At 38.8% G+C, this 26,036-nt stretch overlaps 2 protein-coding genes across 4 annotated transcripts in view; one reads left to right on the top strand and one right to left on the bottom strand.

Annotated features, from left to right (window-relative positions):
- Window positions 1–3,227: 3,227 nt before the first annotated feature.
- On the bottom strand, window positions 3,228–21,605 carry HAT1 (histone acetyltransferase 1). 2 transcript variants are annotated; one of them, XM_068195873.1, is made up of 11 exons: window positions 21,519–21,605; window positions 20,465–20,536; window positions 20,075–20,150; window positions 18,292–18,412; window positions 12,761–12,940; window positions 12,409–12,530; window positions 11,804–11,908; window positions 11,360–11,466; window positions 8,737–8,888; window positions 7,400–7,516; window positions 3,228–3,627 (listed from the first exon to the last, which is right to left on the bottom strand). In XM_068195873.1, exons 1-11 carry the CDS (start codon window positions 21,523–21,525, stop codon window positions 3,460–3,462), a joined length of 1,227 nt encoding a protein of 408 aa, XP_068051974.1. In that variant the 5' UTR covers window positions 21,526–21,605; the 3' UTR covers window positions 3,228–3,459. The 2 variants fall into 2 exon arrangements, with proteins under 2 accessions (XP_068051974.1, XP_068051975.1); XM_068195874.1 differs by having other exon boundaries at window positions 18,292–18,407; window positions 21,519–21,586.
- Window positions 21,606–23,549: 1,944 nt separating this feature from the next.
- Window positions 23,550–26,036, top strand: part of SLC25A12 (solute carrier family 25 member 12) — a 45,266-nt gene continuing 42,779 nt past the window's right edge. For both annotated transcript variants that reach the window (XR_011000820.1, XM_068195866.1), the window contains exons 1-2: window positions 23,550–23,651; window positions 24,135–24,188. Coding sequence is in view for 1 of the 2 variants with exons in the window: in XM_068195866.1 (XP_068051967.1) it covers window positions 23,640–23,651; window positions 24,135–24,188 (66 nt within the window). In the remaining variant the exon portion in view is untranslated. The remainder of the gene's footprint in view (window positions 23,652–24,134; window positions 24,189–26,036) is intronic.

The raw sequence follows: 26,036 nt of genomic DNA, 5'->3' as shown, positions 1-26,036 counted from the left end.
ATTATGGGCTGCTTACCCTCCTGCTGCTATTGCAGAGAGAAACAATAGGTCACTCTTGAATTGCCTAAACTGCCACATAGCAGCTTTGTGTGCTGGTTCATAAGAAGCAAAGATTTGCTGCCCAAGACACTCCTTCAGCAACACACAGACCTTTATTCCTCCAACGACAGCAGTTAGTGTCCTTCAAATCCTGCAGATTCTGCTAGTTTGCTTCCTCAGTTCTGAAGCTATAGGCATTCTGTTGTATTTCTTGAGATTATTAGTTGTTGAACAACAAGTTGTTTCCTAGTATCTGCAGTAGGTAACTTTTATGCTTTAAAATACCTGAAAGGGAACAGTTTGACCCAGGTTTCTGAACATAAAACACTTTTCAGAGCTTTATTTACCTCTTAGGACAAAATCTTGTATTAGCACCGTTGACAATACCTTTACATTGAAAGAAAACTTGTGTCTGTCAATTGAACTAAATTCACTATTTTACTGATTTTTTTTGAAGTAGATTCACTATTGCCATGGCTGGATTTTTAAGCGATGGAAGGGCAAACCAGCATCCTGATGCCAGAAGCATCTACAAAGAAAAACTTTATTAATATACTAAGACCTTAAGTACATTCTGAATATTCAAATGTAAAAAACTCTCTAAAATGCTTTATCAGTATGTTGTGTAAAGTTTCACTTGAAATTTGAGAGAAGTGACTAAAGCATCTGGATTTTATCAAAATGCAGAAAAAAGTCACATAAACCTATTATTAATAAGACTATTATTAGCGTTTGCTTTAAATTTCTGTTAGCTAGTAATAGCTGAAAAGAACAATAGTGCTTAAGAAACCTAGAATAACAGATTAAGTATTTGAACAAAAATATTTTAAATCCAGGATTACTTTAGCATCATATTGTACCCAGAATAGAAGAGGGCTCCAATAGCATTAATGTTCAGCTATCCAATTCTCATGCTCCCAACCTAGGGTGAAAGAGCTGCTACTAAGCCTCAGTGTTAATTTGTCAGCTCACAAATCCACACAATTGAACCCCTCCGGTACCTACTTGCAATTCCATACAGACAGCTGTTAGTAGCTCACCGGTGTTCTCAGCACGCAGAAGTCAAACAACACTAGTTGTGTACTACACCACAAAGTATTTGTTTAAATGTAGTAGGAGGTTCTTGTTCTTAGTTATGTTAATACAGAAATACAAACATTACACAAACTTACCAAACTTTTATAAATAGCATTACACTTTTTAATTTCACAATATGACTCACTGAACAGCTGAAGTTGCTGCTGTGTGTACTTCTGAGACAAGCATCCTGCAGTTCACTTGTAGGTGAAGTTATCCTGTTGAAAATCATGAACAAAATATCCAGACTGGCAAACTAGGACTTTGTCCAGCAGCATCCTGAAATGTGGGTATTTAGTCAATTATACCACAAATGCATAGTCTCTGAAATGTTAGCTCAAACAGATGCACCCCACAAGCCTGCTGAAGGAAACTGGCATGTGCCCCCCAGCAGTGTTAGAAGAGCTGTTGTAGTTTTCTAGCTGTCCAACAAGATTATTGCCTCCTTCTCTTTGCCAAGGGAAAGGATAGTCCAGACAGTTAAGACCACTTCAGGCAAAGTCAGCGGGGCTAGTTTAATTTGCTGATGAAGATTACTTCAGATAATTGGCTTAATTTACTGTAATGGATTAGGGTGTACTCACAAGGTCTTTCCTGGCAGCAGAGCTGCAGAAGCTGTAATCTGCTGCAGGATGGAAGGATTCAATTTCTAGGCCTCTAGGAAGCAGTGTATTCCTATTTTTCATGCCAAGAAGTTTTGCAGTTCACAGGCACATCTCAAGATCTTAGAATGTTCCCAAGACCATACTGGAATGTGAAACCACTAAAGGAACTGGAAGCACTAATCCAAACTCTTTCAATTGTGTCAACGTAAAAAGAAAATCTGATCTGTTATGAAAAAATGAATCTGTCCTCATCACTGTGTGAGAGAAGTTTTGCTATTTGTGAATTGGAAAAGGAAATTGTGATTAAGGAAACCATTTTTGTGGTTTTTGGCTCAGGAATTTCAAAGTGGGCAAACAGCCCATTAGGCAGTGTTTCTTCTTGTCAGTCCTACAGTTTCTTCAATGGTTTAAGCTCAGAGAGTGCTAGTGCAGGCTGCCCCAGAAGTATCTTGGACCTCTACACAGGAACCAAATTTAAGCACAATTCTTCAGTTCAGCTTTCCCACTTCTGACTTATCACCAAGATCGGAACACGTTCAATAAAAAAACCAAAACCATCCACAGAAAAAACCAAAACCCAAGTTTCCCAACTTAACCTTAGCCTTACTATTATTACCAGGAAAGGTCTTTTAACAATTGTTACTACTGATTAATAGATTTGGATACTACAGTAGATGAAAGACGTACCATACAGCCAAGATACCCTAATCTGGATTTAAAATTTCTAAAAATCATTTAATAGAAAATACAAAAAACTTCCACAGATTCAAAACATTTCAAAATTATTTCACTTCTTCCACATCACATCAGATAGTGGAGAACTGTCAACCTACAAGCTCCAGTTTTGAAAGCTAGACCTGAATCCCATTAGGAGCATCAAATATAGTTAATAAATTTCAATTATCCTTATGCAGATTAAATCCTCTAAAGCCTGAACTACCAGAAAAGATAACTATTTATTCCTTTGAGGGAGGATGGACAGGATATTTATGAACTAACCTCAGGTCTGAGAAGTAATGGATAGCAGGACAGAACCAAGGAACTATATAAAGGCTGCTGCTTCCTATGGATTTGTTTCTTTCTCTAGTAGAAGTGTTTTTTGAGTCCTCACAAAGTCTTAGCTGGTTCCCCAGCTGTGAGGTTTCTTCCTGAACATCAAAAACCTGAAAACTTGGGGGTTTGAAGCAGAATGTGCTTGAGGCATTTTAGAGGCTTAAACAGAATGGGTCTGTTCACTTTCAGCAGCAGGATCCACTTTTAGCAAAGAGTCTGCACACAGGAAACGCCCGAGAGACCACAGAACCAACCTTGTCACCTGTTCATCACATTAAACCTGCACAGGCCCTACACTGTACAACAGGATCCATGGAAAACCTGAGGAGAATCAAATTAGGAGAAATTTGAAATTGCTTAGATTTATATATTAACTTGCTATTCTAGTATCTATTAAGTCTTGATCAAAACAAAAGGGTAAAAGAAAATTCATACAATTGAAGTAACACTGTATCTGAGAATCTACATTTTTTATTTCATCAAGAAGTGCCCCAAAACCTAAAGTACAACATTTTTGAATCTACAACACAAAAATAGAAAATATTAAAAATGCACAGGAACACAAGTCACCTTTAATGTGATTAAAACGTCACATGAGATTTTTTTTTTGCAGTTAAGTGGCAATTAAGGATGTGTTTTACAACACTGTATAGATATCTGCGAGTTTCCTGTACAAGTAGGATCCTCATGCTTGTGCAAGTCGTTCTAGGACTCTTCGGTAATCTGAAACAAGCTGTTGGAAGCTCTCTTCTAACTGTTCACGTTGCAAGTTTAGGTCTATTTGGTTCAACTGATTAGTCATCTCCTCTGGTCTTAGACACCTTCTCATCTTGGCAAGTTCTCTCTGTTTTTTCTAAGCAATCAAACAAACAGTAGTTTGAACACAGCCAGTAATTTTCAAGAATATGGTATTTCATTATGGTATTTCATTAAAATTGACTATTTCAGTATCTAGTTCTTTAAGATGTCCCTAATCCTAAGAGAACCGGTAACTATGTTTGATCAGTACCACATTTGTTCTGTTAAAGGCTGTTGAAGTTTCTCTACTGCCCATGAGCTAGAGAAGGGAGGAATTTTGTTCCTTAACCAAACAGATTATGTCTAACAGTACACCCACTACTGAAGATGTATGGCATGCAAAACTTGACTGTAGAAATCTCAACAGGATATTTAGTCCTACATTAACATTAATTACACTGGTGTACCATTACACGACTATTCAGCCAAATAATTTCCCTATAACTGACTATCAAAAATTAATTTTAAGCCTCCAATACACAGAAGAAGTTTCACAAACTCTTACAAGTTATTCAGGTTACCAGGGACTAGCAGTAACAGCATTGAAAAGCAGTAAGATTATTTATAAGCATAAACATATTTGTACAGGAAGATGATGAGTTGTCCTTGCTCCGTCACATGTGATTTTTACCTGTTTCTTAAACACAGCTCAAAATACTTTTCTATTTTCTTTACCCAGACATACTTTTATGTAGGTGATACCCATTTCTGAACTATTCAGTTCTTCAGGTACTTTCATTCTTCAGTCTTCTCTAGCTTTGTAAAACCAGAATATCATTCAACATTTCATTTAAAAAAGCTATTATGTATGCCTGGTATCTTATCAATATATCTTTGCAATACCTATGGAATCAATGTATTAAAAGAACAACATTTCACCAAATTATTCTAACAGTCTCAAAATCAAGGTGCTTTTGTGCTCTAATTTTATGCTTATCTCTCAAAGGAGTATTTGTTTTCATTCTGTGATTGATGCTGCTGAGAGTCAGGAGGGAGGAATGGAGATACAGTAAACTGTAAATGAGTAATATCAGAAAAACTTTTACAGTATCCCAAAGATTCCACAGATAGGCAAAGTTCAGTTCAGAAAAGGAGGCTCTGTACTTAAGTCCTGATGAGGCGTTCAAGCACATTTCTGGCCAATAATCAAGAAGCCTTTCCTTGTTGAAAGGATGTGAAAAGCAGCACAGAAGTTTAAATTTTAGATTCACATTACCTCTGTGTAGTCAAAATGAGTAAGATACTGAAAACATATGATGAGCTGCCCAAATGAAAATAGAGATGAGTACCTTCTGGCCAAGCTTCTATTAGTAGAACAACTAAAACTTTACTCTAGAATTAATTCAAAGTCTGCCTGATTAACAGGAGTGTTTGTTTAGATTATAAACATTAGCTCTGAAAAAAGGATGCCATCTTTTAAATGTCCACTACATGTGATACTGTACCATTAGGCCATCTTTAAGTTCCATATTCCTGCTAAAGAGCAAACTCTCTTTGCACATTTCAGATAACCAGTTGTTTCAATATCCATTTCCCCCCTCCAAATATACAACAAGCATATCCAGGTACACAAGATTTTGAAAACTGCCATCAGTAACATTTTACCTAGCTTCAAGAGGATTCTTTGGGAGCAAGTTGTTGGGCTGGGCAGATAAGCATATTCAAGTAGCAAACAAAGCAGAACAATTACAAAAAGCAGCACAGTGGTGGTATTTACTTCCAAGAGGGATGACATGAAGAACAAAGACATGATCAAGGAGATTTGCCTACCAGCACAATCTACTAATAAAATGCAGAGTTTGTCAGAAATGGAGAAGCCACAGTGAAACTGAAATTTCACAAGCTGCTCACCCTTTGAACTACCTTGGAGTGATGCCCTGTTAATGAATATACCAAATCTTTTCTTTCCTGAATTAATACTACTTGTACAGAGAGCAACACACCCAGCTGCATCAGTCATCCCAATCTAGTCCTGCCACAGGCATAAAGGTCTCAGTAGCTTTAGCAACCACCTCCTTGCTAATGTAATGACTTCAAGGGGAATAGATCTATTGCATGTTCTTCCCCTGAGGTTTCTACATATAGTTTTCTTCACTGCTACTGTTAGGCAGGAAATAATTCTAAGATAGAATACCATTTTTATTAAACTAAGGTAGTATCAACTTAGAATTATTCTACATCTGTACAGCACTGTTCAAATGAAGCTATCAAACAGTTTATGTAATAAAATGACACCAGTATTAGAGTATGCAGTAATAGCCCTGATTATTTGTTTATAAAATTTGGTTCCCCCCTCAAAATTACCCTCTCTACACTAAAAATTAGTTTAATTACATTTCTGAAAACTTTTTCAAAATGGCAATGTGACTAAAATTTATTGGAAATTGTTTAAAATGAGTATATGAGTAAGCTATTTACTAGGTAGAACTACCATAAACAAGATGACTATTTCAGAATGTGAAATTTAAACTCAGGGAAAAAAGGAGCTGGTTCTTTAAGGATTCTTTTGAATCCACATTGAAATAACAAAAAACTAAAAATGCAATGTTCTACAGTAGCAGTATTGCATATTTAGCGATACAAAATCCAGTCATTATCCAGGCACTTATTGCGTGCAAAGACTGAAGTAGAAACACCTGCTAGAAGCACTAGAATTGAAGCTGCTTATGAAATTTTGGATTTCACCTACAGGACCTCAGTGATGAGCGAGTGAATTGAAACCATGTAATAGTCATGAAAAACAGTTGCTGAAAAATCACCTTATTTGTAGTGGACACTGAGTGAAGTTCAGCAACTGAGACGACATTCGTAAAAGAGAGTGTGTCTTGATTAAGGTTCTGGCACTCAGCATGACATGAAGTTATCACCAGATCAGATAGGTATTTAGTAATACAACGTTGGCCTCTCATTTCTACCAACAGCTCCTGTAAGCCCAACATGACTACAAGCAAAGTTTCACTGTTTTGGTATAACAGGGTAAATGCTGCTTTAGGAGGGTTTTCAAGCTAGTCAAGGTACTCCTCCTGCTCTACCTCTATATGCAGGGTTTTGATTTCTCAAGTACTTTGCTTGGCAAGTACTTAATTGACAACATTAGCTAACATGCTAGTTACAGCAATAAATCTAGATTTATTTGTGGCCTTTTGACTCTTGATACAAAGACTGATACCATTTGCATCTAAGACATAATTTTTAAAATCCGTATTTCAAAGGGTCAGTTTATGCAACACAGACCAACCACATTGAAAATCCAGAATGCATAAATAATAGGAACTAAGAAAATTACTTGGTACAATATTTAATACTTGCTTGAATTTTACCTCTGGTATATTATTTTATATTCCATCTGCATGGTGTTGGTCCTATGTTGACGTGACTTAATTACTTCTAGCAAGCTGTTTTCTTAAGACCTAGCAAACAATTAGAACAGGAATCTAAACTATACCTAGTCTGCAGTGTAAACTTTACCTCTCTTCAAATTTCTGGCTTGTCTATTTAAGGTATGTTTTTAACCTCTTCAAGAAATTGACAATTTTCCCCTCTTAAACCTACCTGGGCATAATTCCACTTGTAGTGAGATAGCATAAGCTTAATAGTAACCTCCTGCTGGAACTGGGCAGGAAACAGTCAGGACTCAAACACAGGATCTTCAGTGCTGCTATGTACAAATGTCCTCTGCATCTGTATATATGTCAGCTGAACATTGCATTACTAATAGTAGTTGATTGGCAGCATAATTGGCATCAACTACATTTATGGAAATTAAAGTAAAATCAAGTATAATTAGCCGTGAAATAAATATTAAATGATACTTAAGTCATATACACCTTATAGGGCCCAATCAGTCTTCTTTTAACATCCAACCGATAGCTTCTGGACTGTTCTGCATCACCCATATTTGTTGCACGCAATCGGAGAATTTCATAAACTCGTCTTGTGTGTTGCTAATGAACAGAAAGGAGAATAAAAACCACATCTGAATAAAGAGGTCATGCAACAGATCTCCAAGTGCTGAAATACTGGAATATTAGAGTAATTCTTCATCTAATCAGAAGATGGGGCAAGGATAAATCTGTCCTATCTGGTGAGTTCAGTGAATAAACATTTTTCTTTTGACTTGAAAACCATTTTCTTCCATGCACCCAGTGTATGATCTCTCAAGTGTTGCACCAGCCGTAGAGGTGCTTCAAGGACTTGCTGTAAGTGAACAGCAGAAAGCCCAAAAGCCAGAGTCCAAAAACACTTCTAAGAACAAGGTCTTGAACTAGAGTGACGTGAAGCAATACCAAGCAGTATCCACTTTGCTAATTTTAATAATCCACATGTATCTACTGCTCTTCACAAGGCCCCCTGAAAGTTATCAATATGAAAATGAAACAACAATATTTGAACTTTTCTGTTTACTGGGGAAGAAAATTAATTAGTAAATGGAAAAACTGAAGTGCTTTTGGTATCAGGATTAGAAAGTACATCTGGGGAGAAAATTATGTTGCTACTATATTAATATTAACTTGCATTTAAGACCAAGTATTTTTTTCTGAACAACACAACAAAAAATAAAGTGGTTTATTTGCTACACTACCACATTTATATACTGTTAAAAAACCAAATGAAATTTATTTATTCTTTCAGACTTAAAATACAGAAGGCTGCAGATGTAGTTTTCTTATATAAGCTATACCATTTTCATGAACACATCTGAATATGGCTTCACACTGCCCATCCCTCATGGTTTAAAGTCTTCAGTACACCACACTCAAATACATTTTTGATTAAACAACTCTGCTATTTCACTACCATACTCAAAGATGAGTTTAATAACTCAAGATTACCAGCAAATTTAATAGTTCAATTTAACTCTTTAGTTCTCCAAGTGTTTAGAGTTGCATTAATAAGTTGTTTGCCACTTTAGCATTCTGCATTCCCAAAGCAACACTTACTTGCACACTCTTGAAAGAAATAAAAACCATGTCAAATTTATTACAATAGAATTTGTAGGTAAAAAAGGCATTTACCTAAAACCATGAACCATGTATCTCCTGATACATCCTAAACAAGTATCAAAATAACCAAGTGTGTAAATTGCATGTTTCTCTCTAAGATTAAGTTGTATTATACTAGTTTGGTAAGAATATGTCCAACTACAATGGTACTGATTTAATACCTTATTTATTTTCAATTTTTGTTGAGCTTCCATCACCATTTCTTGACTGAAACCTTGCATTAACTTTAGTGGGGAAAAGCAAAGCAAATCTTGACAGAGCTTTACAAGAACAAAGTCTCTAAGCTTCACATAGTTCTCAGATGGATCTTCAGCTAGAAAGAATAAAAAAAGCTTATCAGCATTATTTGTTTGCTTATCTCTGGTATGTAATTATAAAGAACAGTGGAAAACAAAAGCAGATGCAGTATTCATCAGTATATAAACAACTGTGCTTAATTGCAAGCACTATTATCAAAGGTTTTGATGTTTGACAGTAGACATCAAACAGGTTACATTAAGAGAAGCTTCTGATATTTTGTGTATGCAGTGCTGTACATATTGTACATATGCATTATGAAACAGACTTGCTTAAAGCCATTTAACTCCTTGGAAAAAGACATGCCTTTAAACCTTTTTTCTTGTATCTTTCATCTATTCTATATTTGACAGTAGCAGAACTACTAAAACACAAACAAAAGGGAAAATGTGGGAAAATATTAGTGAAAATATCATATTGTATACAAGTAAACTAGCTGAAGACATGTATTGAGCAGGAGTTAGTCTTTGTTAGCAGGGAAGGCAGAAAAAGGTACAAGAAGCCAAAGGAAAAAGATTATCCAAATATAAAAGGCTGAAAGGACCTAAGCAAAAGCTGATAATGATTTCAAGTTACTTTCATTTTACTTAAAAAGAGAGCTTAGCTATCAAAACTGTTGCTATAGAAAAAAACACTGAAATGGAGAACTAGCTACAGTTAAGATCAACATGAGGCCATACGCAACTATTTAATGCAGAAGGAAAAATATGTACAACATTTTGAGTATATTTCTTTATTCCTTGCTTTAGACAAGCTCACTACAAACAAGTAGCAGGGCCATGCTTCCCCTTCAGCACTCATTCTTCTGGGAGCTAGCATTGTGGAGTTTATTGCTAACCAGCTTACATCTCAGCTGTGTTTTCCTTTAGTTTTGAGGTACACTGTAAATAGTTAAAACTTGCAGTTTCAGGATGATTAAAAGCAAAACAAAGCTACCAAGAAGGACTGAGATAGAAGCTTTTGCCACATGGCGTATGTGGCACCACACAACAATTTATTTTTCTGGGTTACGTTAAAATCTATTGTGCATGAGTTGCCTAATCTTGTATGGCAAGCCTTACAGCACTTATTCTGCTAAAGAGATTGGAGAAGGGCACTAAAGTAAATGGATTCATTCTTTTACACTCAGAGTAGTTAAAAGAAGAATGAGGCAGTCTCTGTCCAGTAAGCACTAGCAGCATACATTTGCTTGTGTCAGGATGACAAGGTATAAGCAGAACAAAGTATTTGCTGCACACGTGAAACTCAGAAATAATTTTAATTAGTAAATTAGCTTTTTCAAAGTAATTAACTAGATCTTCATTTCCTCTTTACAGAACTTAATAAAGGCTTTATTTCACAATTTTAGATATTTAACTAAATATCCTGCCCATATTAAGATAGTCCAAGTCCATTGTCCCCCTCAAAAAGGACAATAAATACTTCTCAACGAGTCTTTAACTTTCATAACTTGTGTGCCATGTAGAATATTGCAAGCCTTCTCCTGCTTCACTCCACAAAAAAATGCACCAAAGTTTTAGTGCACATTTACTGTTTGCTACAACCCTGTACTTAAGGCACCGACCCATGAACACGTCATAGGATTTATGCAGTAGCATGTTAAGACTTTGCTCATCCTCAATTATAAAAGCTATGTAAATGTTTGTTCTATTAAAAGGAAAAATGCATGATGCACATGAGTTCCTGTTGCATGAACTAAAGGATACTTTCTTAGGTTCCCACAAACTGGATTGAAATTATGAGGTGGATTATTTTGTTATGATGATCTGGCAACAACACATTATGAAAGCAAGTGGTCTATTGGGTTTTAATTAGAATGGAGAGTTATTTATAACCAAGATAAGACTACACATAGAACCGAATGATAAATGTGTTTGAACTGCATTTCTTCCTATAGACTTGAAACCACAGGACTGATGTCATGCCTGTGACAATTTTCAATGCTAGTTTTGTTATTCACATGGACCCTTTATCTGCCATTTCCACAATCTTTTGTTTTGAGGTATTTGTGCACACACATCTAATATCATGGATGCCTTCAGCCAACAATATGTGCTCCTAGAGAGCAAGTTCTCTACCAGCTCTTACTGTCTGTAAAATTTCAGCTTGCACACTAATATTAAATATGCTATTTTAGTTAGGTGTGTCGTGTCTCCCCTCAAGTTTGAATTTTGGCTAATAGGGGTAAGTTGAACAAGGAATTTACAAAGCTTGATCTCTTGGCAAACTCAGCTGTGTATCTCACAATAAAATAGTTACTTAGCTGGTAATCCATCCACTAGGGATTGAATTTTCCTGGTGTGCTGTTCTCTGAGTTAAGTATTTAAGAAGTTACACCATATACACTTCGGTAAACCAGAGTACTATTAATCCTGAACTGAGCAGGAGCTAAATCTTCAAAAGGCTTTAAATTCACACAAATGAACATAAAAGTTAGCTCATGGGCTAACAGCCTATAAAGTTCCTTATTAAAAATGTAATACAAACCTGTTATATCAAGTACTGTAGGAGAAGACATATAGTATCTATGAACTGTTTCAAGCAGCTGAGCACCATGGCCTTCTCCTTGGAATGGTGGCAAGATCAGCATCTGGCTACAGACAAAGGAATGCATTTTCAGTTCAAATGCAAGCATTTGGAAACATAACGTGAAGTCTTAAAAACAAAACAGTATTTCATTTTAGATTAAGGTATGTGCAATCTTCAAGTTAAAATGCAGTTTTTAACAGAACCTAAAATTGTTAAATATTCAAAACTTGTTTGAGATTCCCTTCGCTTCAAGAAGGGAACAATGAAAAAAAATCAGGGCACAGACAGCTAATAATGGGGGTTTTTTTAAACAAATCAACACTATTATAAACAAGTATTGGGAACTTCAGCAGTTCCCTCTTCTGAAATAAAAGGCAAGGCACGAGTTACACCGCCAATTACCTTACACGTGGCCGGGTTTTGTCTGGGTACACATAGTAATTATAGACTGTCATGTAGCCTACGGTCGCAAAGAGCGTAGCTCCATCCTTATTATACTTCTCAAATCTGCAGATAAAACAGAAAGCCAAGCAGGTCAATTACAGTTGCGCTCCCATGCAGTGTCCATTTTCTTTTCCATTCTCCAACTGAATTTTCAGTGTCAGCAAGCTACTCTGTGAGGGCCCAATGGGTACACCTGCTATGTTCTGAATGTACAATTCACTTAATTGGTGTGCAGCAACTTGGATAAATCAGACCTCTTTACAGCACTTCAGTGCACTTGCCTATTATAAAGATGAATAGGTGGCAAGTAAAAGAAAACACAGGCAAAGCTCATTTTACTGTTTAAGCCTACATTCAGGGCTCTAACGGACAACAGCATTTAATTCAGCTCTATTCTCAAGCTTTCCCAAAGCATAATGGAGGAAAACTCAAGCCTCATAAACAATGTTTTTTCTTTCCTGGGAAAAATATCATTATACTGCTCCAATAATTGGCCAGCCACAATTAAAATGCAGGCTTTGTGGAGGTAATAAGGTCCACTGTTGCTTTAGAACTGTACTTACACTAGAAAGTAGTTCCATCTTTCATCATCTACATCAATAAAGCTAGCAGTTTCAATAAACCACATCAAGAACGTCTGAAGCCTTTCATGATATTCTCGAAAGCCTGGACATGTCATGTCAGCCTAGGGAAAAAGCCAGGAGAAGTCAGGTGAAGCCTATCACAGATGCAAGAGGAAAAACTACGAAAAACCTAATTAAATTCACTGATATAAAAAAGTATGTTAGTGATTTACAAATGGGTAAAATTATAGTATTTGTACACTACAGTTGAGTCACTACAGAAGGTGCATCTCTGCAAAATAAAGTTGAATTTGGTTGCTCAAAAGCAGAAGCTTAACTTAATTTTTCATACCTTGTATATCTGATATGTTATATCGTCACCAGCTTCCTCATTATGGATAGAGTATGTGTGCAACAGCATTCCAAAAGGCTTGAAGTTGACCTCTTTCTCCAGCAGAGACACAAAGTCATCTGTGTTTGTGCAAAAACCAGGCGGAATGATTTCTCTAATTTTACTTTCCACATCATCTGCCTGAAGATTACAAAAAGGGGGAGGATCGGTGGAAAATTAGAAAAAGACAGCATTGATGTCACTGTTGTGTTTAAGAAATTAATATATCTATATCTACCATGGTACTATATCTACCAATAATTAAAAAACCAAAAAGGAAAGAGAAAAAAGAAAAAGCAAGCATTCTTGTTGGTCATTAGTGATCTTCCAACAAGTAAAGGAGCTGCACTCATGAGATCAGAAATGTCACAAAAAGCTCTTTGTTATAGCCTAAGTTCATGAACATTTTTATGTTTAGAGATTGTTGCATTTGTTCAAGCTTGACTAAGAGCATTGGTAGCTATTCTGTAAGCGCAGCATGCTCAGAAGCCAAGACTTTCTAGACAGCAATCTACCAAGACTATGCTATGCTACACAGGCTCGTAGAACTCAGGTTCCAAAACAAGCAGCTTACAAGAGGTATTAGGTGATGCAGAACTAAACAGACAAAAAGGGACAAAGACTAAAAACGGGAGCTCCCAAATAGGAAAGTGACAGCTAGCACATTCTGGCATTCTTATGGCCCCCTGCTTGAAATGCCTGTCTATAGAATCAGCTGCAAAACAGTACAAACTCAGACAACCACAGCCTGCATTCTAATAAAAGGAAGTTTTGAAAACAAAGTTTGACATAAAATAGTACAACTTATGAATACTGTCAGCAAATCTGACCTGTAGTCTAACATACTGTGGAAGACAAAATATTCTGACACCAAAATTTAATTCAGAGATTATTCTTTTCAGATAGCCAAAGTTAGAGACTATCAGCTGAGCAGACTTCATAATCCTTTTCAGACCCCCAAAAGACCACTTGATTGAATACATTTACTACTTCTTTTTAACCATGAATATTTGATGAAGCTTCACAATAACGTATTACTGCTTCTCACCAGGCAATAAAACTTAATGAATTGGTCTCAACTTAACAAAACCATACTCCTCAATACAACCCCTAAAAGCCTGACATTACATTCAGCAAAATGAGCTTACATTCAATTCAAACTTTCCTCTGGACAATGAATCCAGGTTTTTACTTAATGGAGTTTGCCGTGAGTTCAGCTGTAATGTTTGTATTGTATCTATTTCCACAAGGGCGGACACAAGAACACTTTGTGTTAACTTACTAAGCAGCTCTTTCACACCGTTTACATGCATGATGGGTATTAGTTCAAAACCAAGACTCTTGCTACTTAGCATTCAAAACAGGGAAATTAAGATGCTTAGAACAAAACACACTACAAAAGGCTAATACAACATGCTACTAATTCCTGTCCTTTCAACCATGGACCCTTAAGCAGAAGCAATGCACCTGCAAATGAATAGCACTTTATCATTCAGTTACATTTTTACTGTGGAGAAAGATAGACTTAGTTCAGCACAAACAAGTTTTATTCTTAATGGTTTAGTACTACCAACATTTATATTTATATTTGGAGAGAGAGCCATTAAGCAGTTAAAATACAGTTCTACAATACTTGGTTGTAGGAACTCCGTAAAAACGTGTAGTCTTTATACTCATTTCATTCTCAAAACAAAGATAATTTGTTGGTGCCTTCGCCATTCTTCATAAACCAGTATAAGCTAAAATATGTTTTCTTTACACTTACTGATTTAAAGGATTACACAAAACTAGCCACTTCTGAATCAATGAATTACATAAAAAAACCATATTTATATGGAACACAATTTAGAAATGCCTTTTTAAAAAATGTGCAAATGTATTGTTTACACAGCTTTTACGTCTGCACTACTGACAGAGCTGTAAGAAATCACAACTATCTGTAGCAATTTGCATTTTATATAGCTGAATAAGCATGCAAAAATAATCCAGAATTAAAATAGTATTTCCATGCAACAGTACAAAAAAAGAGTCGTCCACAGATGACATGTGGACAACATCTAAACAGGGTGAATATACAGTAGGAAGTACTATGTACATAATGTTTAAGTAATTTTGCTTCCCCTCACATTTCTTAGTTTCTTCATTAGTGTTAAGAAGGAAGCCAAACTGCGACTTGCACAAAGCCTGTAAGGTAGCACATCCATCACTGGCTGCCACCAGAGAAGTCTTGTTTTCAATACAGCAGAAAGAATTAAAATATGCCAGAGGCTTAGCAAATAAAGCACTAGATGATACTTCTTGATTCTATGACTACAACAAATTTTCACCTATTGCCTCCTAAAAATTCTCTCCCCTTGGCATGGGGTATGACACAAGAAAATACAATCTTCAATTACTTTTAGGGTTAACAGGATCTCTCCTTCTTACAGAGCAAATCCCAGAATCCTCAGTTTGAGTGGTGCCAGAAGTTTAAGTCATGCAATTTTCAGTTAATAAGACGTGAAATACTGGAATCTCAATAGATCAATGATGTAAAAATAATTTATTTCATTAAAACCTGTTCTTCTAAATGGAAACATCCATTACTTAGCAAGTCCTTTTAAAACACTTCTCTCTGAGGTGCCCATAATCCAAAGAGCTACAAAAATGTGTTTACTGCCTTCCCTTGTGCATTTTTTTGATACTGGTGAACGGCTAATTTTTTTTTTTTAATCAGAGCAAGACAGATCTTACAAACTGGAATGGATGCACACAAATTTCTCTTCAGAAAAACAATCCTGTTGACTACTACAGCAATGTTGAACATAGGCAAAGCAACTTACAATGAAGCATGCAAAAACCTGAATTAAGCCAGCCATGAGTTGTTAAGCTTATGGTTCATGGAAGTGCTGCCTGTAATATATTACCATCACAATCAGAATCACGTAAGGTGATGACAGGAAATTTGGTATGGGCTTGTAACTACACTTGATTTGTAGTAGGAGTGCTTAAGTGGGTAATGTCTCTTTATACATCACATTTGACTCTGGGTAATTTTAATTTAGAAATTATTGTACTAATAGGTAGCTATGACATTCGCATACCATGTAGATGCTGTTTCAAAGTGACTTGAATTAAAATAACTATAGAAGCATATTTGAGAGTTGAATTTGTCTAAAATTTTATGCATATACTTCAGAGGGGATAAATTGAGTGATCAGCAGTATTACCTAACAAGTGCACCAAATATTGAAACAATATTTTAAAATTAACTTTTGTATAAAGAAAATGCATACACTAGATGCAAAGCAAGATAGAGAGTTTAGTGAAATATTTTACACCTATCCCATCATAAAATGCAAAAAAAAAGGAAGATACTGGAACAGCTGCAAATCTCAAAGCAACAAGCAATTCAGAGGACATTGCTATTTATATTTACACTAGAAGAAAGCAGTTTCTCTTCAGTTATTTGAAAGAATTAACTCCATTCAAGGGATAAATTTTGTCTACTTTCACTAATGAAGTGCCAGCTTCTGTTCAAAACATGATCATAGTTTGCTGAGCCTCCCCCAGTAATATAATCTCCTTAAAGTCGGACCTAAACCATGTTAAGACGCATAAATATGACTGGACTTCTGCTTTTTGACATTTCAGGATTGTATCTCAAATGCTGAAAAAGAACTTGGAGAAAAAATAAATAGCGGTATTGGAATGAGTATTTCTGTCAGTCCCTAGCAGGGATAGCAGCAGCTGCTTTAGCAATAATAAAACCAAACTTAGTATTACAGAATAAAACCACCTGCCGTTGAATGAGCTTGTATGGGTATTTGGGTACAAAATCCTCAGCTGTAAATAACTTTGTGGAGCATTAATACCAGCTTGCTTGTAACCAGTTAGGGTAAAGGTAGAAACTGCTGTCCTTTCCTAAATGCCATCTATTCACAGCACAAGATTATCTGTCATGTGTGGCAGATAGTCTGCATCTTAGTATAATTATCATCAAGGAAGAGAGTTCAGCAAATAGTTAACTTAGAAAAGTAAATGTTAATATGCATTCAAATCAACATCCTGCTGTAATGACAGCTTATGTTTTAACCTCTGCAAATGAGTTATCTTAGCTGGTTAAACTGACAGCAAATACAAATGCAGAAGAAGACCGACTACATTTTTTTCCTACATATGTTTAGATATAGCAATATAAACAGCTTATTTGACTGTACAGTACTAGTAACACTAAGGGAAGCACATGTATGCAACCACATTCTTCCCCTTCAGTCAAGGCATGTAAATACTCTGGAAAGCAAACAAGTGCTGCTCAAAAAGATCTTTTTTGTCCCCATCTCAGTCCCTAAAGGAATTGGAGGAATAATTCAATATAAGAAACAGGCCTTGAAAAAAGCAACCATTTTGATCAATCAAAAAATTGCAGTGTGCATAGGGCAAGACAGACCTTGTTTAGACCTCCAGAGAAATAAACAGGGTTTTCCATTTGTATAGAAAATAGATGAAGTAAAAAGGTGCTACGGGGCAGATTCCTGTTATATTTTGAAATTATAGCAGTGAAAGATTGGACAATTTGATTTTAATGTGTTTACTATACGGCCAACAGCCTTTCCTTTTTTTCCTTTTTTCAAAAAATCCTTCTTAAGATTGAAGAGCATGACCTTTCACTCCTAAGACATGTTGCTCTACCTTATAAAGTATTTCATATATGTCCAGGAACTTAGCCCATTGAACTGAGTATATTCTAATACACCATCAAAACAAGGAATGGTAAATCTTTAAAATCATTTAAATGAAGTCATTCCAATGTATTTCTCCTTTTACAATAGGCCTTTCCTTGAAATTATTTAAATAAACTCCAATGAATTTGAAAGTAGTAACTTAAATGCAGTCTGAAGTCATGTTTGGAGAACATACAGACATATAGGAGAGGAAAAAAAAAGCTATTCTACAAGTACTTTATAAGCTCAGAAAACCTGCAGGAAAAAGAAGAAACAACCAAACAAAAACCCTGCAGGTAATTGTATTATCACATTCCTTTAAGAAAGATGTAAAGCATACATGATACCCATACAGAAGTTTATCATCTCTTTTCTGCCCTACTTGTTCTCCATGTTTAGAGACACAGTCAAGCACACTATCTCATTAAGTTCTTACAGAAACCTCCTTTTCCTTCTCATTGATTCTCTCCATCATTAACCCCATCAGTACTAGTCCTCCTCCTGGTCACAGTTAATATGAAGATACAGACTTGTCCAGTTGAGGTTTATTTTGTGGAACTGGCTTTGGCATCAACACCTCACATCTGACTGTTCTGTTTGACACAATTTTGATTGTACTGTTGTCGGGGAATAGGAAATGAAGCTCAAACCTTTTTATTAGCTTAGCAAAGTGAAGCTTTGTTTCTTTCCTTTTAATATAAACCATGTCTAGGTGGGCAATTACTAAACCTAGAACTGAAGTAAACCGTCTCAACGTCATGTTACAGACAGAAGCAGACCTGCACTTACCTCCACACAGTCAAACTTTTCATTCACTTTTGACGTGTATTCAACGCGGAAGAGAGTGGACAGGTTTCCAGCAATGTAATACAAGAGGATCTTGAGTCCCTTGTAGCCAAAAGCAACTTCACTGAGAAAGGAGAAAATAACAACCAGGAACTTGATACATAACAAAACATTCACATCACAGTAGGTTCATTTCATGTGACATTCACATAATCTTTCCCAGTAAGGTAAAGTAAGCTTCCTAATAGGAAAGGGGAATCAAACTGGATGTGTATTATATAGACAGAGATAATGCCTTAGACTGCTTCCATTACTTCGCTCCTCCTTAGAGGAAATATTCTGAACTCAGTAAGGCAGTGTCTGTGTCCTTACTGTGACAGCTCAGGAGAGAATACCTGAAACAGCTCATACCGTTTTTATGCTTTTTCAACAGCTTTAACTCATTAACAGTTACTTACAATAATTGATTGCTAATATTTACTAAAAATTACTTTCCAGTGTAGTATAGTATTTTGGAGTAAACTACTTCAATCTATAATGTACAAAGCAGATAACCAGGTGTAGCAATTTGTGGAGTTTTTAGTTGATAGTTTCTATTTAGTTGTCCAATCTAACCAGAAATTAGTACATGCAAAAAGAAGTATAGAATACAAAAGCCTTTTTTACAGTTTGAAAATACAAGCTGCCTGAACACAAACTCTATACTCTTATGCAGAGAATTTATTTTCTGAAAAAAACATGCAGAAAACAGTAGTGTTCAGAAAGAAACAGACAACTTTTTTTTTTGTTATTGTATAGCTAAAACTTCTCTTTTACTGGGATTTTTCCTTTATGGTAGTACATTCATAATTTAAAATCTGAAATGTAAGTGCCAGAAGAAGAATTTGCTTCTTAGCTAAACTAACAGATTGGAGAATTCTCTGATTATTAAAATTATAATTATTGTCAATGATACTATTAGTGTAACAAATTTATTACATTTAATACAGGTAGTTCATTCTAATTGGAGTACTTAGAATGCTTTCAAAAGGAAATTGAAATTAAAAAACACAACTACTTAAGGAAGTCCACAGAAACATGCAGGTGGATTCTCGGTAGGTTTGTTTGGGTTTTTTTGGTTTGGTTTGTTTTTTTTATCTATGGCCAGATTGTTGAATATCACTCTACTGAAAATAATAAATGACACTTCAGCACTAATTAATTCAGCATACTCAAAATAAAAGAAACAATACTTTTTGACCTACACTTTAGGAAAGACTTTGATACCAGCATTCCTCTGGAGAAACCGGCTGCTCACAGCCTGAGCAGGTGCACGCTTCACAGTCTGGATGGCCATGCCCAAGGAGTGGTGGGAATGGAGTTAAATGCACCAGACAGCTGTTCCCCTGTGGTGTTCCCCAGGGCTCTGTGTTGGTGACAGTCCCATTTAATGTCTTTATCAGTGATCTGAATGCTCCCTAAGTCAGACTGCAGACAACACAAGGCTGGACAGGAGTGTCTATCTGCTGGACTTGGGTCACAACAAGTGACAGACTTGGGGAAGAACAGCGGCAAAAGAGCTGGGGGCGCAGGTCGACGATCGACTGAACGTGAGCGAGCCAGCGTGTGCCAAGGTGGCCACGAAGGCCAGAGGCATCCTGGCCTGTGTCAGCAAATGTAGCAGCAGCACCAGGCCAGCACTTCTTACCTTGCACTCTGTATTAGCAAAAAGTTCTGTTTTTTAATGATTTGGAAACAAATTTGCCCTTTGGGACCTATTAGTTTAAATCTGGAAACTTTGACTTACTTGTCTCCAAACACTTGATGGCTGTACTCTGGATTAAATGTTGTGTTCTCATCCTCCAAATCCTCAGGAAAGCGAACTGACAAAATAAGAAGAATAGAGCATGACCAAGTCACCACCTTTCATCTGTTTATCCACGAAGCCCTGCTAGCTGTTCACGCACCTTTCCACTAGCGCTGGGCAACTTTAGTTAAGAAACTATGTGAGAGTGGCATGCAAATGAAATCAAGGCATCCTATACAATTTAGATGCATGTTACTTGATCTATGAGTATCAAATCAGTAATCAGACTAGAACTGAGACATTGACACAGATGTATACATATATACATTTCACAGGAAGACACTGGAATACTTCAGTATCACTCGTACAATATTTGAAAAGTGGTATTACCTAGTTTCAGCTGAATTGCCTCATTTGTATTACACTTGTATTCAGCCAGCTTCTTCTCCACAGCAGTAAGTCCTGAAAAAAAAGGTTTTTTAAAGAGGCGTCCAATCTCTGTCATTATTACTCAAAAAATATATTAGAAAAAGGGTCATAAACCAAGAAAAAACACACAACACAAAACCGCCAAACAAGAAAGATTAAAACAGCTACAATATGCCAAAACACATCAATACAGCGGATAAAGAGATCTATCACACACACTCTTTTGGAACTAGAAAACATACAAGTATGTCTTTTTAGTTCTTGAGAAATTAAAGTCATTACTATAAAAGTATTAAGTATTTTAAGCTACTACAAATTAAACAAGTATTTCACATGTATTACTTATAACATGTTATACTGAATAAAAATTCGGTATAACACATTATTAGTAACGCGTGTCAGGACACTTCCAGTGTTTGCATCAAGTCAATTTTATAAACTGCTGTTAATGACCTACAGCGGCACGTACAGCACTAACAATCATTTAGCCAGCACTACTCTTCCAGAACGGATGTGGAAAAAAATGCAAATAAACTGTATTTCATCTACCCCAAAACCTAATCTAGGCCAGGAGACACGTTTCACCTCAGGCATGTTCCAAATGCTTCACAAACATCGCCCCCCTTCCTTTCAGAAGGGCCATAAGAAAGTTCTACATCTTCCTTCAGGCAGCAACCTTCACGTAAAAACACCTTCGGGTTTTTAACTCCCTGCCCACGGCCAGCAAACTCGTGGCCACGGACACACACTCTGACCTAACATGACCAGACCGTGGGGGTCATAAGCGCGAAGACACGCGGGAGCAGGACCATGGGAGTCGGGCGGCAGAGGCCGCTGGGCTCCCCTCCCTCACAGCCGATTCCCCGTCCGCCCGCGCTCACCGCGGTCCGTCTTCACCCGCATCCGCGGGCCCCGAGCTCAAGCTCTCCTGCCCCGCTCACGGCGTTAGCCCCGGGGCCCCCCTGCCCCTGTGGGCGAGGCTCCGACAGCCCCCGCTGCCCGAGCCGGGACTCACCCGCCATGTCCGAGCCCCGCGCAGCGAATCAACCCGCGCGCCCGCCCGGCGGAAGTGAGAGCGCGCGCACACGCGCTTCCGCTTCCGCTGCCGCCCGCCGACACCCGGCGGGAGCCGCCGGCCGCCCCGCGCGGCGCGCGCAGCCCGCGCGCATGCCCCGCGCTGCCTCGAGCCTCGCGCTGGCTCGCGTGGCCGGCCCCGCCCCGCCCCGCCCCCCCGGGGCGCGGGCCGGCCGGCGCGCGTGCGCAGCGGTGCCCGCGCCTCTGTCACGTGCGGCGGCTCCGCGCGGGCCGCTCGCGTCGCTGCCCCGGCGCCCCGGCCCCAGCGTTCCCTGGCTCGGCAGCGGCCTTCGGGGACCCCTCCGCTCCTTCCTCACGCACCGACCTCGTTGCTCGTCGCTGCAGTTACGCGTTGGCCGAGCAAACAACCGGAGCTTTGTCATTAGTAAAAAAATAAAACGCTCTCTGCTGAACCGCTTGCTGCAGCTGCTGCGGAAAGGACCGTGGGGATTTCTGCCGTTTTCTTTGAAAGGCTTTTGATGCACATTGGCAGTTGCTGTGCTGGTTTGGGCGGAGGTAGAATTACTTTTTACAGTGGCTTGTGTGGGGACGATGGTCTTTGGGGGTCCTTTCCAAGTCAGCTGACTCTGTGATTCTCTGATTTGTGCAGACCGCCGGGTGGATAACCCAGAGATGTTTTTGTTACTGCTGAGCAGTGCTTACATGGAGCCAAGGCGTTTGTTGCTTTTTGTACTGCCATGCTGGTAAGGATGTTGGGGCCGAATGAAAGGTTGGGAAGAGACACAACTGAGACGGGTGTCCCCAAGTGACAAAGGGATATTTAGGACCAGATGGCATCATGCCCAGAATGTGAGGAGAAGAAGGGAGGGGATGTTTGGAGTGGTGATGTTTGTCTTCCAGGTTACTACTGCAGGTGATGAGGCCCTGCCCTCCTGCAGATGGCTGAACACCTTCCTACCCATGGGAAGCAGTGAATTAATTCCTTGTTTTGCTTTGCTTGTGTGCCTGGCTTTTGCTTTTCATATTAAACTGTTTGTATCTCAACCCACAAGTTTTCTACTTTTTACCCTTCCAGTTCTCTCACCAGTCCTGCTGGTGGGGGAAGGGGTGAGTGAGTGTGTGGGACTCGGCTGCTGGCTAGGGTAAACCATGACACCCTGCAGCTAGCACGTACATATATGGATTTGTTCAACAAGACGCTTGGGTGGTCAGATGCTTACCAAATAGGCAGATTTCTAGCAAAACTGTTCCTGCTGTCGGCTGGGACATAGGTATCTATGTAGTATATGAACTCTAAGTTATATGCAGAAGTTGTATTTTGTTGACATGTAACTAAAAAAAGATGTTTACCAGAGAAAAGTTGTTTTAAACTTGAGTCATTGTGACCAACATTATAAGCTACCAGTTACTGTATATAGTTTAACATCTCTGTGTTATTTGAAGAGTACCAGAATCTGCCCTTTTCCAGTGGCATCTAATAAAAGACACTTTGTTGGGCCCTTTAAATTGCACAGCAAGACAAATTATGCAGTATTATTTAAGTCAGGTTCTACAAGCACCATGATTGAACTGCTGGAATAAAGCATAACCTTCCCTTTCTTAAGACTTTGGTCTACATGCTTTTTGTTTTGAAGTATAAAGCATATGTGTGCTCTGCTGATAAAGGATTATAAAACCCTGTCAGAAGTTACTGAATTCCAGCCAGATTCTGGGCCTCTAGTTCTATGTTTGAAATAGAGAGCTACAACCGATTTGCAGCCAAGCTTCCAGAACATCAGTCTATGAACAGTTTCGGCACTTGAACCCAGCAGGTACACACACCCTCTGCTGCCCTCAGGGGCACGGCTGCATCTGTTAGGCCAGAAACGAGATCCAGCGGCACGTGAAGAGGCCAGGTTTTGCACTGTGGAGGTGCTACCAGCGGCCCCCGCCGAGGACCCGCAGCCGCGCCGCCGCCGCCTCGGCGGGGCAGAGGCGGGGCAGGGCGGGGCAGGGCAGGGCGCTCACCCCACGGCGCTGCGCCGAGGCGGCGGCTGCTGCGGCGGCGCGGCGGGCGGCGGGCTGGCTGGCGGGCTGGCTCCTCCTTCTCGGCGGGCGCAGCATGGCGGTCAAGGTGACTCTCCCGCTCCGCCGCTGGTGGCAGGAGGAGCCGGGCGGATCCCGCGCGGGGCCGGGGGAAGGCGGCCGCCGCCGCCGCTGCTGCGGGATTCTCGCGGGGGCCGCGGAACGGCGCCGACGGGGGCGGTGATGGCGGGGCGGCCCCGGGCGAGCGGCAGCGCAACCCGCACTGCCTCCGCCCGCCGAAGTGCCCCGGGGGGCGCGGGCCGGGGTCCCCGGGGCGGCGGTGGCCGTGGCGGTCGTCCTGTGGGGCCGGAGCGCCGCGCCGCTCGCAGACAGCCCCGTGCTGAGAGCTGTCACCGGCGCGGAGCCCTGAGCCCTGTGCCGTCCCGCGGCGGCGCGGCGCGGTCATGGCTGAGGCTGGGCCCGTGGGATGACAAGGGACCCCGTGTTGCCGCCTTCGGCCGGCGCGGCGGGTTTTATCTGCCATCTCACAGCAGCCCGCCTAAGCGAAACATTGATTTTCTTGTGTTTACAGGTGCATTCAACCAAAAGAGCGGATCCTGCTGAACTACGAAGTATTTTTTTGCAGGTAAAAGAGATCTAATGTTGAGTGTCAGACTTCGGTGTTTTGCCCTTTCAGCAGTTTGCCATGGCATCGAACTCGCGTCGTGCTGGTGGGACACTTAGGAGTTCACTTTGCAGGCGCAGTGTATTGACGGGGATGTCAGGCATTGAGGGGAAACTGCTGCTGACACAAAGTGTGATAACCATTTCCAAATGATAATATTGAATAAGCTCCTGAACAATTTTCTACAAAGCAAATAATTATAATGAAGTACTGTTTTTTTTTTTTAAATGCACCTTTGCAGAATCCAAAAAAAATCTTCTTCCATGACTGTATGTTTTGTCCTTGGGATCTGTATATGTTCATACAAATGATTGGACCGCTGGCAATGTTTTTAGAACTTAAATTTGATTTCTCAAGATTTATATATTTTGCAATATTATCCCTTGCAGGGCCTTAGAATTAGCCTATATAAATAATACTATGAAGGTTTCTCCACTCCCTTAATTTCAGTAAAGCATGATCAGAAAGGAAAATCCAGTCAATCCTAAAACGTAAATGATAAGGTTTGAATCAGTCATATGGAATAATAAGAAGAACAAGAATTATATTTTAGGTCCATAGTAGGGCCACCAGTATTTCAAAATGACTAAAATATGGGTCTTTTCCCTAATGTTGAATGTTACACAGCATATTTAGGAAGCTTTTCTCTATTAAAAAAAATAGGACTATAAAATTAGAGCTAATACTGTAAATAATAAAGTTTATTATTTAACTTTTTTATGTATCTTGGTTCTACTATACCATCTAGTAATTTCCATATATGATAAGTAGTCAGAGCTTTTTGCCTGAGAGAGAGGAGTTACATCCCAGCCATAATTTTGGTGGCCTTTTCTTTTGCATACTGGATTACACTAGGACATTGCTGGAGTGCAAATACTTAGAATGCTGGCATCAAACTGTGGAAGCTCAACATTTAGTTTCTAGTAAAAGATACTCCAAGACAGGTTCATTTTTGATTGACATAGTATGCAGCTTTTGTAGGTAAAGATTACACTAGAGTATGTTAATGAAATTAGCAACATAAAAATATTATCTTTTAAAATATATGTTAATGCAGTATAAAAATGTGATTCTAGAACATCTTTTTCCAACTTTTCACAAAATACTTTTGCACATTTGAATGAAAAAAAAGTGAAATGAGGTGTCAAAACATTATTCAGTTGTAAATGTGAATTCTTTATGATTCTTGACATCCAGTCAGTAGAAGTTCTTGCTTCTGGAAATAAGGAAATGAAGTTCTTGATAGTGGTCGTACAGACAACAGCAGAAAGGAAGAACATTGTACCACTGGCTGTTGAAATTTTCTTCCTGACAGTACATGTTTTATTGACCTAAAAAGCAGACAGTATGTTTAAAAAAAAGGCTTTTTGCTCTTCCCCATGTCTGTCTTGTTTTCTTCAAAGAAACATGCAAATGAAGTTGTGGATTGTGTGATACTCTGAGGAATGAAAAATATGAAGCTCTTCTCCCTCTCTTTGAGTATCTGAGAGTAAAAAAAAAGAATAGAAAAAAGAGTTTGTATTTCTTCTGCGTTCTGTTGAGTTTTAAATTGTGGGCTTTTTTATGCTTAGAAATTGAACTTAGTTGCAGGCTTTAAAACAAAAGAGAATCATTCTTTTCAAGAGTAAGTTGCAGAAAGTCTTGTTATGAAATATTGCAAGTGTTTAGGGGTCAGATATGTTGTACTCCTTGCTGAGAGTGCTGGTCTCTTCTGTGAACTTCAGCTAAAGGTCGTGCATTCCTTCCTAAATTTGGCTTCCCTTGGAAATGGTTAGAAGGGAAGATGTGAGCTCTAGGCCTCGTCACCAT

Source organism: Anomalospiza imberbis, chromosome 7, assembly GCF_031753505.1.
Source record: "Anomalospiza imberbis isolate Cuckoo-Finch-1a 21T00152 chromosome 7, ASM3175350v1, whole genome shotgun sequence".
Classification (NCBI taxonomy): Eukaryota; Metazoa; Chordata; class Aves; order Passeriformes; family Viduidae; genus Anomalospiza; species Anomalospiza imberbis.
This window is presented reverse-complemented; position numbering and strand designations above follow the sequence as displayed.